The 12,815-nt window shown below is 44.4% G+C and overlaps 2 protein-coding genes across 4 annotated transcripts in view; one reads left to right on the forward strand and one right to left on the reverse strand.

The window, feature by feature from the left end:
* Positions 1–776: 776 nt before the first annotated feature.
* On the reverse strand, positions 777–6,161 carry hcfc2 (host cell factor C2). Its single transcript, XM_029160395.3, has 17 exons — positions 5,927–6,161; positions 5,346–5,494; positions 5,101–5,261; positions 4,447–4,649; positions 4,212–4,296; positions 4,017–4,120; positions 3,636–3,866; positions 3,362–3,562; positions 3,136–3,224; positions 2,847–2,937; positions 2,694–2,750; positions 2,552–2,607; positions 2,334–2,477; positions 2,013–2,198; positions 1,619–1,916; positions 1,462–1,534; positions 777–1,370 (listed from the first exon to the last, which is right to left on the reverse strand). The coding sequence occupies exons 1-17, from the start codon at positions 6,090–6,092 to the stop codon at positions 1,361–1,363; spliced, it is 2,304 nt and encodes a 767-aa protein (XP_029016228.1). The 5' UTR covers positions 6,093–6,161; the 3' UTR covers positions 777–1,360.
* Positions 6,162–6,830: 669 nt separating this feature from the next.
* LOC114861358 (ETS domain-containing protein Elk-3-like) overlaps positions 6,831–12,815 on the forward strand; it is a 6,411-nt gene continuing 426 nt past the window's right edge. Inside the window, exons 1-7 of one of the 3 annotated variants that reach the window (XM_029160469.3) lie at positions 6,832–7,209; positions 8,654–8,750; positions 8,889–8,951; positions 9,425–9,656; positions 9,745–10,476; positions 11,250–11,372; positions 11,929–12,815. The exon at positions 11,929–12,815 is cut by the window's right edge and continues 426 nt beyond it. In XM_029160469.3, the coding sequence (XP_029016302.1) occupies positions 9,450–9,656; positions 9,745–10,476; positions 11,250–11,372; positions 11,929–12,024 (1,158 nt within the window). In that variant the 5' untranslated portion in view covers positions 6,832–7,209; positions 8,654–8,750; positions 8,889–8,951; positions 9,425–9,449 and the 3' untranslated portion in view covers positions 12,025–12,815. Of the gene's footprint in view, positions 7,210–8,653; positions 8,952–9,424; positions 9,657–9,744; positions 10,477–11,249; positions 11,373–11,928 lie in introns of all 3 variants that reach the window. The other 2 variants (XM_029160470.3, XM_029160471.3) reach the window with 2 other exon arrangements.

A 12,815-nucleotide genomic window follows, 5' to 3' on the forward strand; every position in this document is an offset into this window, starting at 1 on the left:
TTTATTTCCCTTTGAATTTGGAAATGAGCTGAGCAATTGCAAAACAAAATTCCAGCTGTTTAAAACACTCTACATCATAATAATACTAAAAATACAGGTCAACTTTGTAACCTGTCATAATATAGTTTATTCCTGATAATTGTTATCTACTATCACAATCAAGACTACAAGCGGCTCAAACGGTTAATGGTCAGGCATCTTCATCAAGTCATTAACACAATGCTTTGGTTGTCATATGCCTTAGTTGTTGCTTAAAAATATTCCATTTGAGATCGCTTAAGTTTACACCTGTATTAATTGCGTTTCTGTGGTGAATTTATCTGATTTTTAAAAAAATGCAGCACTACTCTTAGCGATTCCAGAACCTGGCAACATGACTGTGTTCCACAAAAGGTTTGTGAGGAATGTGATGAAGGAGGGGCGGCACGGTGGTGCGGTGGGTAGCACCGTCGCCTCACAGGGTTCTCCGGCTTCCTCCCACAGTCCAAAGACGTGCATTAGGTTGATTGGCCCGTAGGTGTGAGTGTGTGTGTGAATGGTTGTATGTCTCTGTGTTGCCCTGCGATGGACTGGCGACCACGTCCAGTCCATCGCACCCTGCCTTTCGCCCATAGCCAGCTGGGTTAGGCTCCAGCACCCCCGCGACCCCGCATATGGGTATAAGCGGCATGGAGAATGGATGGATGGATGGTGATGAAGGAGGCGTAGTAGCAGTTCTTGCCAAATAAATGAGAACATAACAGTTGAAAACACATGTAATCTGACAAAGTAGAAACTTAGCATTGGAATTATTTATTACCCTGAACTTTACATCAGAAATAGAACTTTGCTGAAGAACTATTACAGCACCAAGAAAGGAGTTTATTTTTACTTCACTTTAGCTTCATCTAGTGTGAGAAGAACCTGATAAATGATGACAATGAAAGGAATTCAACAAAATAAATGTGACATAAAAAAGCAATTGCAGTAGCACACGGCCCTGCCCAAGAACAAAATTCCTCAAAACACAAATGAAGAGCATAACTTATAGCATTATATAAATTTTGGTCATTTATGCCCTAAACGTATCGAACCTGACCATGACCTAACTGGGTAAAGCAAAGATACCTCCAATCTTAAATCAGTCATACTAGCTGAAGTTTTGTTCAAATCATATTTTGTTTTTATTAACAAAATATATTCTAACTAAAACAACCATGTGGTAAAGCTCCATGTGTAAATATAAGTTTCTATTTACAACGGAACAATTAAATACATAAAAAAAATAAATATCAAAACTTTCTAAGAAATACAATACAACAACTGGGTGGAGTACACTGACAACGTCCTGAGGGTAAAGTTTATCCCCCAAATATGAGCTTTAACCGGAGCTGCATGAAAAAATGAAAAAGACACGACTCAATGAAAAATTTTATGTTAAAAAAATAGATTCTTGACAAATGACAGAAGCTTGTCGATTACCTATCAGCTGCATCCTCATCAGCTTCTGCACGGCTGTCGGCTTTGGAGGCAGATATTCGCAGCTTACTGGGATCTGAATATGCAGAAAGATGAAGTTTAAAAAAAAGCCAATGTGAAATATAAAACACAGACACTAAAACAGCTTAAGGCCCTCCACCTTGAATCCAGCGGATTTGTGTGGCTGGTCCATAGCCCTGCTCGTTCTTGGCTGCGATGCGGAAGACCACAGCCGGCCGGTTAGAGGCGGAACAGTCTATGTGGGCATTGTCCAGGTGAGAGGAGCTAACGGAACAGGAGGTCTTGGTACCACGGTAGATCCTGATGAAGGCCATTTGACCTGGACGCTCCGAGTTGGTGGAGCGACTTTTCTTCACTGCCATGTACATGGAATATTCCAAGATCCTGCCTGATGGAGAGGATGGAGCCTCCCATGTGATGTGGACTGAATCGTTGGCCTGGAAAAAAAGAATGTAAACCATCTTTCAATCTCTAAAATCTTATCTCTTAACTTGTGTTTCTACTCTCTGTGCTGAATTCCCTCGATATGTCACCTTTGTAATTTTGACAGCAGAGGGGGCTCCAGGGAAACCAGGCTGGCAGGTCTTGAACTCGCTGACTGGACTAAAGTCACCAAGGCCAAAACAGTTGATACCTGCAACTCTGAACCTGTAGTTCTGACCTGGAGCCAGATCCCTCTTCCCTCTGTCCTGGTAATCCTGAGGCCCCGGCAGTTTCCTCTGGAGAAGGGGTTGATGGGAGAAGAAAGAATGGATAGAGAAAGTTCATTAACTCACAAGTGGGAATACTATGTATTAGCCTTTAATAAAACTAATAAACTGTCTCAATAAAAGCATGTTCAGTGTCTTGTTCACCTCTTTGATGTTCGAGGGCCTACTGCTAATGACTGTTGCTGCCTGGTCAGTCTCAGGAGGGAGAAAGTAGTGGCTGACCTCCGAGAATAGTGTTTTGAACACACCAACATCAAACCACACAGCGTCCTCTGAAATCTTTTGACCCTAAAGGTGACGTGTATAATGTCAGTTTAAATAAAGCCAAGAGGCAGACATTGCAGATTAGAAGTAGATCAAACCTGATCTGTGTGAGTGTAGAAATCTGATGACTTGTCCATCAAGGCAGGTTTTTTTTCTGTCGAATGTTTCAGAAACAATGTTCAGACAATACAAGTTCAAATAAAACGACAACAAAATAATAAATATGAGTATCATTGTTACCCGAGTGGTGCTGCGATGAGCTACTGACTTGTGTCTCCTGACCAGATACTGCAACCGCTACAAGCATCAAAAAGTCGAATGAATGAAAGCTCAGAGACATTAGATTAAGTGCTTGTCGACATCTTGATGAAAGAAGACAGTGAGCATACAAACCATGACCACCATCCAATTTCCTTCCAGCAATCATTGCTCCACTTGTTGAGTCACTGGTTGACTTCACAGATGTTTCCTGTGCTGGAGCACCCTGACATCCAGAGAATTTAAGATGAAAGCCTTATTACGTCATAAAACATACAGTTAGTCAGACACTTTAATCCAACGACGACAGGTGAGGTACAAAAGATGACACTAATTTTGGCCAGGAAACAGACACTGAAAGCAAAGGCCAAAACAAAAGTTAGGATGTGATTAACTGTACAGCAGGTAATCACATTACAACTACCTTGCCTGTTGCTTCCTCTTCTCTGTTAGTAGTTCCTTCATTTTGAGAGCTTTGTTTCTGGGTTTCTTCATTCTGTAGAGACTGGACACCTGACACAGTGAAGCAAATCTGTGTTGTTAAGACAGTTTTTAAGGACATTTTACACAATTCAGTATATATATAGTCTTTTGGTGTTTAAATTATTTGTTTAGTTTTTTCTTTGTCCCTTAAAGAAGTGCTTGTGCACCTGCAGGCTCTGCATGCTTCCCCTCTTTTCCTCCTGTGAGATCTTCTTGTTTAGCTGGGAGATTACTGGCTACTCTGGGAGGGCACACAGGCTGAACCTGAAGGATGTAACAGTCTGCTGCCGCCAGAGGGCGCCATGCCACATGAAGCATGCTGACTGTGGATTTGATGAGTAACACTGCCTCTGGGGTGGCTGGTCGATCTGGGCACAGATTACATTTATATGTAATTAAATTTAAGATTATTCAAACTTGCGTTTGAAAAGAATACCTTACCCGTCTCCAAGTACCATAGGTCCTTGCAGCAGACCTGGTAGTTCCAGCTCTTGCGGTACCCATCTCGGCCACTCCAAATGTAAAGTCTCGACCCAAGACTGGTGGCACAGTGACCAGCCCTGGCTCCGGGTTTACAGGCATACAGATCATCACTCTGAGGGCCCTGGCTTTGCAGCTGGGATTCAATGTCCTCCTGCTCCTCTGGACCAACATTCTGCCAGCTCATGGTGTCTGTGACAAAAAAAAAGATATACAACTAATATAAAATTTGTCAAATATGAATATAAAGATCCAATATTTTGAAAACACAACAATTTCAACCTAGACGTATCTATCTCCTAGTAATTATTGTAGGTTTTACAGTTAGTTTTTAGTACTGACCCAAGTTGAGGACACTCAAGGAGTTTGTGCAGATCCATTGTGTTTCTAAAGCATTGTGCTTATCTGACTCTGGAACAGGAATCCAGCCTCCAAAAACATACATCCTGCAGACAGATGAACACTCCAATGAGGTGAAGTCATATTCAAACTAGACATCATTTCCACAGAGATGTGACACAGATAGTTAACCCTTACTTGTTTCCGATGACAGTGGCAGAGTGAAGGCTTCTAGGAAGCGTCATGGCACCCCTGGTCTCAGGCATTGACCAGACCATTGTGTCTGATGGAGATAAAAAAGTAGAAAAAAGATGCTAAAAGATAAAAGATTTCTAAAAGATAGAAAAATAAGGGTTTTTTTACTGTTGAAAAGTCGCATCTAGCACAGGGCAGTCTACACTTGATATATCTCTGTCCAAAGAGGCAGTCTTACCAAGGTCAAGCTGCCACAGGTCATCTAACCGGCATCCTTGCATTCCTCCAAAGAGGAAGAGCTTTGGTGAGCCGAGGCCACTGAATGCAACCGAGGTGTGGGACTCTCGAGCTGATGGACCTGTGCCATTTGTCTCTGGGGTGCTCCAGCCTCTTGCCCCTGATACAGACTGCAGCTCCAACTCATAGAAGTCACTCAAATACCTAAGATGAGCAAAATCATATAAATGTATCCAACCCTTTCTTTGATAATAGTAATATCTTAAATCATTATTTGTGTCCATTATGTTTATTTTTGCTCATCACGTGTCTCTTACGGTCACATGTGGAGATTTTATACCTGATATTAAGCTTTTTCAAAAAAAAAAAAAAAAGTATTAATATGCCCTTTGATGGACTGGTGACCTGTCCAGGGCTTAGCCCACCTCTCACCCAAAGACAGCTGGTATAGGCTCCAGCACCACCCGCGACCCCGCATAGGAATAAGCGGTAGAAAATGGATGGATGAAATTTATTAATATATGTTTAAGTAAACACACATAAGGTTCACTTAATAGAAGAGTAATAGAGTAATTCATCCCCAACACATCACATATGAATGTCTGGAAACACCACCAGGATCAGCCTTTGTCAGATGTGTTTACAGTCACAGTACCTTGGCACATTGCCATTGGGATCTTCACTATCATTAGCCAACCCTCCAAACAGGTAACACTTATTGCCCACGAGGGTGAAGCTATGCCCAATCCGAGGGCAGGGAAGGGCACCATTCCTCGGTGCTCTGGGTTTCAGCTTCCTCCAGAGCCATCGGTTAGCCTGTGACATAGAATTGCATGGATGAGTATAAGATGATCTCTATGACAGCACTGCCACAGCACGCACGCAACAACGGAGTATCACCTGAAGCTCATAGAGGCTGTTGGTATATTTGCCAAACTCCACCATGCCGCCAAACACCAGTACTCGAGTGCCTTCACAGACGAGGCCATGTGCAGCGCAGCCGGGTGGGATGTCTCCTCTCACCGCAGGCAGGAACCACTGCCTGGAGACTAGATACAGTGCAACCGTTATTGTAATAAAGGCTTCATGCAGTTTTTACAGTGCATGTGTTAGGTGTTGAGGCAATGTTTAGCTATGTCACCACATTCAATCATACTAAACAATACAGTTGTATCTTGCGTGACTTCTTGTCATTCAATCGCAGCATTTCGTTTTTAGATAGTTGACACCATAGTTGATACAAAAGCAAGCTAAAGGGCGAAGTAATGCTACAAATTTTGTAAGAATGTTATAGTTAAATAAACATATTCACAACACTGTGAATATAACAATGCTGATAAACACAGCATTGGTGAGGGAACCTTTTAAGTACGCCTACTGAAAACAAAGGGCCTGTTTGCTGAGGGTGATTTGATCTACCGTGGATGCTAAAAACATTAGCCGCTGACCCGCTAGCTAGCGTCCAGCTAACGATAGCCTACCAGTGTTATAAACGTGGAGGTCCTCCGCTATGCCTTCATTTCCACCACCGAAGACAATGATGAGCTCCCGAATGGCAGCCGCTCGATGTCCGTGCCTGGACCGCGGCACCACTCCCGTAACGGAATGCACTTTCTTCCACCGCGGCTCCTCGGATCCAGTACTCATATTTGCTGGGGAGCCCGAAGTTTGCCGCTGTTGACGTTTTAAAGAGGGGGCGGGACCAAGGTGACAACAGGAAGCTCAACCAGAGAGTTACAGCATGCGATGACGTTTCACTCGGACAGTTAATCGGCAACCAATCTGGTATATAGATGGGATAGATATAATACTGGGTACTTTACAAGAAGAAGTAAAAAGAAATATCCTGAATTCTTATATAGTTATTGTTTTATTCGTCAATGAATAAAACAATCCTGACGGCACCCAAAGAGGAACAACGCAGATTTTACAGAATACTAGTATGTATCACATTTAATGTAGTCTGTGCTTTGTGACACAAGAAAAATACAGATGACTTTACGACTATTTCGATCAAATCAAATCAATCTGACAAAAATGCTTTTGAGTTGCGTTATGGAAAATGTATTGTTTCAGCAGTTTTCTTTACTTGCTTGCTGCTTGAGAACAGAGGGTACCATCCAAAAAAGTATGACAAAGTAAAAATATTAAACACGATATTTAGCATAAAGGTCAATATTCATGTATTATAAATTTAGCGCAAGTTGGAAATTTTCCACATAAAATCAGAGTTGTACCTCGCTAAAGACCCTGAGATGGACATCACGTGCGTGCGTGTGTGCGTGCGTGTATGCGAGCAGGAAGATTGTGACGTCAATTGTCAGTTGTCACTGCGTGCAGGCGGAATTACAATGTTTGTCTTTGTGTGTGCATGCGCGCCCTTTAGGTCTCGTGGGCCGTGTGTGCACAAGAGAGAGTGATCTTAAGGAAGGGGTGTGTTTATGAGAAATTGTGTGTGTGTGTGTGTGTGTGTGTGTGTGTGTGTGTGTGTGTGTGTGTGTGTGTGTGTGTGTGTGTGTGTGTGTGTGTGTGTGTGTTTACACAGACGGGAATACTGCGCCAGAGGAAGTGCGCCGGTTCTCCGTGTGTGGGTCCCGACTTCCTGCTCACAGGCAGGGGAGAGAAGAGCTGCGGATCCGCTTTCAGACGTCAGCGGCGGCAGCAGCATGGAGCCCCGACACAACACACTCTCCTTGATTTAAATCACAAATACACACACACGCACGGGCAGACGGACCGAGGAGCAGCGGCCGTCCACATCAGGGTAGGTGCACGTTTCCTTTTAACTACAACTTTCTGGGCTTATGCGTGTGTAACAGAGAGACATAAACGGAGTTACACTGGCTGTTTGTATACTACTAAGTCCTGGTCAACATTAGATATCACGGTCTATTCGGAAATAGCACTGAATCCGCGCATGATGCGTTTAAACTGTGCGTAAAAGTGTTAAACCTGCGCGTAAAAGCCGTTAAAGGTCCGCCTTTGGCTTAGGAGTATGCGTAAAGTTGCAGCAAATGAATTAAGCCATATTTTAAAAAGAAATCAGCTAGGCGTGAGTGTACGAAAATAGTTTAGTGTTGCAAAAAGTCAGCCATGGCTCCTTTAAAAACCTACTAGTAGATTTTCTGGTTTGTCTGGACTTCGCAGTGTAATTGCCATGCGTTTCCGGATTGAAGCTGGCAGCAGACAACATCTTGAAAATGAGTCACTAGTGCAAAACAAAGAAGCACTTGAGTTCCAGCAGAACCCCCCTTCCCTCACACAAACACACACACACACACACACACACACACACACACACACACACACACACACACACACACACACACACACACACACACTAATATTCCTAAAAATAAGAAATAGGCCCAATAAGCCCAGAGAAATTTGATAGAATCATCTGAGTTCTGGTTTGGCGGTTTGGCTTTTCCTTGCTAGTTTGAAGAGTATTGGTGTCCAGGTACACTACCATATGCATCTGATATGTATTAGAAGGAAAATGCTCATATGTTTATACTACACTACCATATGCATCAGATATGTATTAGGAGGAAAATGCTCATATGTTTATATCCATAGGTATTATTATACATATAGAGTGCCGGTGCACCCGCTTTTACTCTGAAATCCTATAAACCATTATAAACCATTTCCTGCCGTTTTTTATTCCAGTCCAGGCTTGTTCACAGTGAAATCAGGGAGTACAGATTAAACAAAGCCGGCAGATACCGGCACATACTGTGAATGCATTCTCATTATTGTGGATAATGGATCATGTGTGTGTTCAGGTGGTTCAGGTCTCTTCTAAGAATAACAGATTGTTCCCGGTGGCAGGAAGTCCTCTTTAGGCCTTTCTCCGGGAAAGACACCCCTGAAGCTGAATGACAGGAAGTCCTCGTTTAGACAGACAGACACAAGTATGGTTCCTCCATCGCCTAACGCACACACCCAAGCAGGAAAAAGGAAGCAAGGATATGGTCCGTTGTGTTACTGTGTGTACGCTGGTGTCGGCGGGGCCATTATTGGGCTTTACAGACACTTTTCCCCCCATCTGCTGATTGGTTTCCTTTTAGAAAGACAGTAAAATCAGTGGCCTTGCATTACTCACTAGTGTCATATCACAAAGGTAGACTAGGAATGTTCACTCGAATGCAGCTGCAGAGGCTCCAGCTATAGTCTAATGAGTTATTTGTTTATTCTCATGGCAGCATTAGCTTCCACCAAAGCACCTGACTGGAAAACGAGAAGAAAATCAAAGGCTACAGACAGGCAGACAGACGCTTGCAGACAGCCAGTGGTTTCCAGGTAAACACATCGGTTAGACTTGCGCTTGTCTTGGCACAAGGTCACTGACCACATCCTGCTTTATCGCCATGGGAACGTTTGAAAACCAGCCAGCTGGTTGGCCATCTTCCTCTCTCGCTTTTCTCTGTCTTCAACTAGAGTCACACACTGATGCAGTGACGTTCATCCTCGCCTGTGTCCCTCCCTGAGCGTGACATCATTGTAAGCCTTTTTTAATATATATTCACTATTGGATCATTCGAATATTCAGAGTTGTCACAGTGTGTCGTCGGTGCAGTTGCAGTTGTGCGCCCTTTGTGCGCTTCGCATGTTTGTGTTGTTGTGTGTCTGGAACCGGATTTTGCGACAGGAAATTCCCGGTCTGAGTTGGAGGTACTGCTGCTGAAGGTCAGAACTTCTGTGCCTGTGGTTTGTAGTGAGGTTTGCATCAGAGGAAGGATGAGGATACGCATTTATGTTGACGTTAACAGTCCTCCTCTGAACCCCCCCCCCTTTGTCATTTCCTTCCCTGTTTTTATGTCTTAAGAAGTTTCACCGTCTCAGTCTTCATATAAGTAGCTCATCATACAGTATGCTTGTTTTTTAAACAATTTTAAACAATCCTGTGCAAGAGGTGATTAGTGTGTGGTTTGGACCAGTTGCGTTGGGTTTTGATCCTCCTGTGACCTTCGCAGCCAGCGTCTCTGGCGTCATCTGGTCATGGAGAGCTCCGTCACACTCTGGCAGTTCCTGCTGCAGCTGCTGCTCGACCAGAGTCACAAACACCTCATCTGCTGGACGTCCCATGACGGCGAGTTCAAGCTCCTCAAGTCTGAGGAAGTGGCCAAACTGTGGGGGCTGCGCAAGAACAAGACCAACATGAACTACGACAAGCTAAGCCGAGCCCTGCGCTACTACTATGACAAAGTATGTGGCTGTGGGAACTAGCTGATCATAAAAGTAAATTGAGCTTAAATGAAATTTAAATAAATATTGTGTCTTGTTTTTTCCATAGAACATTATCAAAAAGGTGATCGGCCAGAAGTTTGTCTACAAGTTCGTTTCTTTCCCAGAGATTTTGAAAATGGATCCAGTGATGGTGGAGTCGGGCCGTAGCGCTGAGGAAAGCAGGGGTGCAACATCAGAACCTGAGGCTGAAGATGAGGAAGTGGGCGGGAGGAACCGATACCTCCACTCTGGCCTGTACTCCTCCTTCGCCGTCAGCTCTCTACACTCCCTAGAACCACAGTGGCCCATCAAGACGGAGCCCAGGTCGGACCGGCCCGAGGACAGTACCTCTGTTATCCGATTCATATCCAACCGCGGTCGCTCCCCCTTCCCCTCAACCCCTCCCCCGTCCTCATCTGAGGCGACCGACCCCTCCAGGGCGTCTCCACAGCAGGGTTGCTCGAACTCCTGCTCCTCCTCTCCGCCTCAAAGCCCCACCCACGTACAACAGGCGGCACAGGGTCACCCTCTGGACGGTGATGAGTTTGAGTGGAGCGCTCAACCCCTAAACCTATCGTCAGGTCAGAGGGAGAGGGCACAGAGGACAACCACGCCAGAGAGGAGGGGATTAGCCAGTGGCGCTCATTCAAAGGGAAAGAAGCCTAAAGGCCTGGACATCTCCTCCTCCCCCTCTTCTTCCTCCTCCCTCCTCCTGACAGGAAGTGACCTCGTCTCCATTGCCCTTAACAGCCCGGCGCTGCCCTCAGGCTCCCTGACGCCTGCCTTCTTCAGCGCACAGGTATCCTACACACATAGACAGACTTGAAACACCACTGTTCACACACTGGGGCTTCAATAAACATAGCAGGCAAGAGAAAAGAAGAGACTTTGAGGCACGAAAAGCCGACTTGTAGACAGGGAGGAGATGGAAAGAGGTGAGCGGAAAGAAATGAGGAGGGAAGGAAAGGGGAGGGGGGTTTCTAAGTGAAGCCATATGTTCCTGAGGCTCCCGATCCACTGGCAACAACACACTGACCAAACCAGGACAGTCTGGCTTCACAAAGGCCTTGAGCTGACTGACTAATCACACGCTGCTGTATCACCAATGGAAAATAAAAGTGGACGCTGAACTATTCATCACCTCGTTGGAGCACGTTTTAGTCGAAATCAGCGATAGGACAGGAAATGAAGGGAGGCGATATATGAGGATGAGACACAGGCAACTTGCCTCTTAGCAGAATTAGCCGTTAGACATTTTTTAGACACGCACGCACACACACACACACACACACACACACACACACACACACACACACACACACACACACACACACACTTTGGGGAGAAAAGAAGAAAAACACATGTCGTGACTGAGCTTCCTGGCTTACATGCAGTCACTCTGCCGGGTCAGTGGGTCTGCCAGACACGTGTTCACTAGGCAGACTTGGCTCGGAGTTCTGCGTGAGACTGTACGACATGACAACATCACTGCAGACCGTGAATGGCCATCGCTTCCAGTTTTTTTGTGTTTATTTATCTGTTCTTTCTTTTTTGGGGGTTCTGTATGCGTAGACTCCATCTGGTCTGCTGCTCGCTCACAGTCCTCTGCTGTCCAATATTCACTTCTGGTCCAACCTGAGTCCGGTGGGACCGCTCAGCCCTGCCCAGCTGCAGAGCCATGCCCCCCTATTCCAGGTGAGACTCACACAAGGATCTTCACTGACTTTTGATAATGCCTGTGTGTGTGTGTGTGTGTGTGTGTGTGTGTGTGTGTGTGTGTGTGTGTGTGTGTGTGTGGTCCACTGTGCGCCTGGGATTCAAAATAGGCTACAGATGTTTCCGTTCTGGTTCAGACCAGAAGAAGGGCCAACTTCCTGTTGGTAAAGTGGAAAGAGGGCTGATTGATCAGGAGCCCCTCCCATCAATTGCAAATGTATGACTTGCATGTAATGCTCATGGAATCAATAATCCAACATGTTAGTGGAACAACTAGCCAGCTGTGAGGGATTTTCAATCATGTGCACCTCTTTAACATTATGTGTACTTTTCTAAACCCCAGTCTGTAGAATTTGTGTCATTGGCTTTGGTGACCCCTAGTGGTGGCATCATCTCTGCGTGGACGCCAGAGATTTTTTTTAAAGCAAAATCTATCCACTGATGTCGAATGGATGTTTTACAATAATTGTAAAATACAGAACATAATGGTGTGTTAGCTGGCTTGTTTCCTCTAACAGCACCTGTCTCCCTACAGTTCCCCACGCTGTTGAATGGACCCATCCCGGTGCCTTTGCCCAAAGCGGATGCTCCGGCTCCCTTACTCTTGTCCCCCAGCTCCCAAAAGTCCTGATGCCTGCCTGAAACCCAAACCTAGTGCAAAGAAAAAAAACTGAATGGACTAATTGTCTGGCCTCCAGAAAAATCAAGACTGGGTGAAATGCAATGATGATGCGTCACTAAGTACGTCTGACGTCTGGCAGAAATCTCAAAAGTTATATGAAAGTGAATTCATTTGGGCTTTAACAAGTTTCATCAACAAGGAAACATTCATCATCAACAATCAGTGGAAATACTGTACTGTGATTTACTGGTGATAACAGGCAGAGTTTTAAGCAAGACCTGGACTTGGCCACTGTTTCCTTTCCACTTCCTTCCTCCTGCAAAGCCTTACTTTAGTTTTACTGCACATGCTTTTTTAATATAATCATATGCTTCCTATGTCTACCATCACAAAAATATCCTTTTCTGTTTCTGGACATCATTTAGACTTGGTCTTGGACTTACTATTAACTTGAATGGAGATTAATGCATATAAACTTATATATAAAGCTTAATTTAGTTTAAAGAAACAGGAAACAGCCATAAAAAGACAGAATAAAGCCTGTTAGATGAAAGTTGATGAACTTAACACAAAATTAATTATTAATAATTAATTTTTAATAATTAAGTTTTTTAAGGCCAGCTATTCAGCACATAACCACAGGGTATAGTTTCATATTTAATGCACAGATTTAGGGATGGTGTCAATCCATTAATCACTCACTCATAAACCGCTTGGTCCTCGTATGGGTTGCGGCCAACGTAACTGGAACTAATGGTGCTACATCTTTTACAGTTCGATAACTAAGGCAGGTAGATGAT

The sequence above is a fragment of the Betta splendens genome, chromosome 9, assembly GCF_900634795.4.
Source record: "Betta splendens chromosome 9, fBetSpl5.4, whole genome shotgun sequence".
In the NCBI taxonomy this organism is placed as follows: Eukaryota; Metazoa; Chordata; class Actinopteri; order Anabantiformes; family Osphronemidae; genus Betta; species Betta splendens.

Bases quoted from the DNA above. Each gene is read 5' to 3' on its own strand.
- hcfc2 (XM_029160395.3), bottom strand. From the start codon at position 6,092: ATGAGTACTGGATCCGAGGAGCCGCGGTGGAAGAAAGTGCATTCCGTT. The intron at 4,650-5,100 runs GTACTGTGACTG...TGCTCATCTTAG, and splicing joins CCCAATGGCAATGTGCCAAG to GTATTTGAGTGACTTCTATG. The intron at 2,478-2,551 runs GTTTGATCTACT...CGTCACCTTTAG, and splicing joins TCTACACTCACACAGATCAG to GGTCAAAAGATTTCAGAGGA.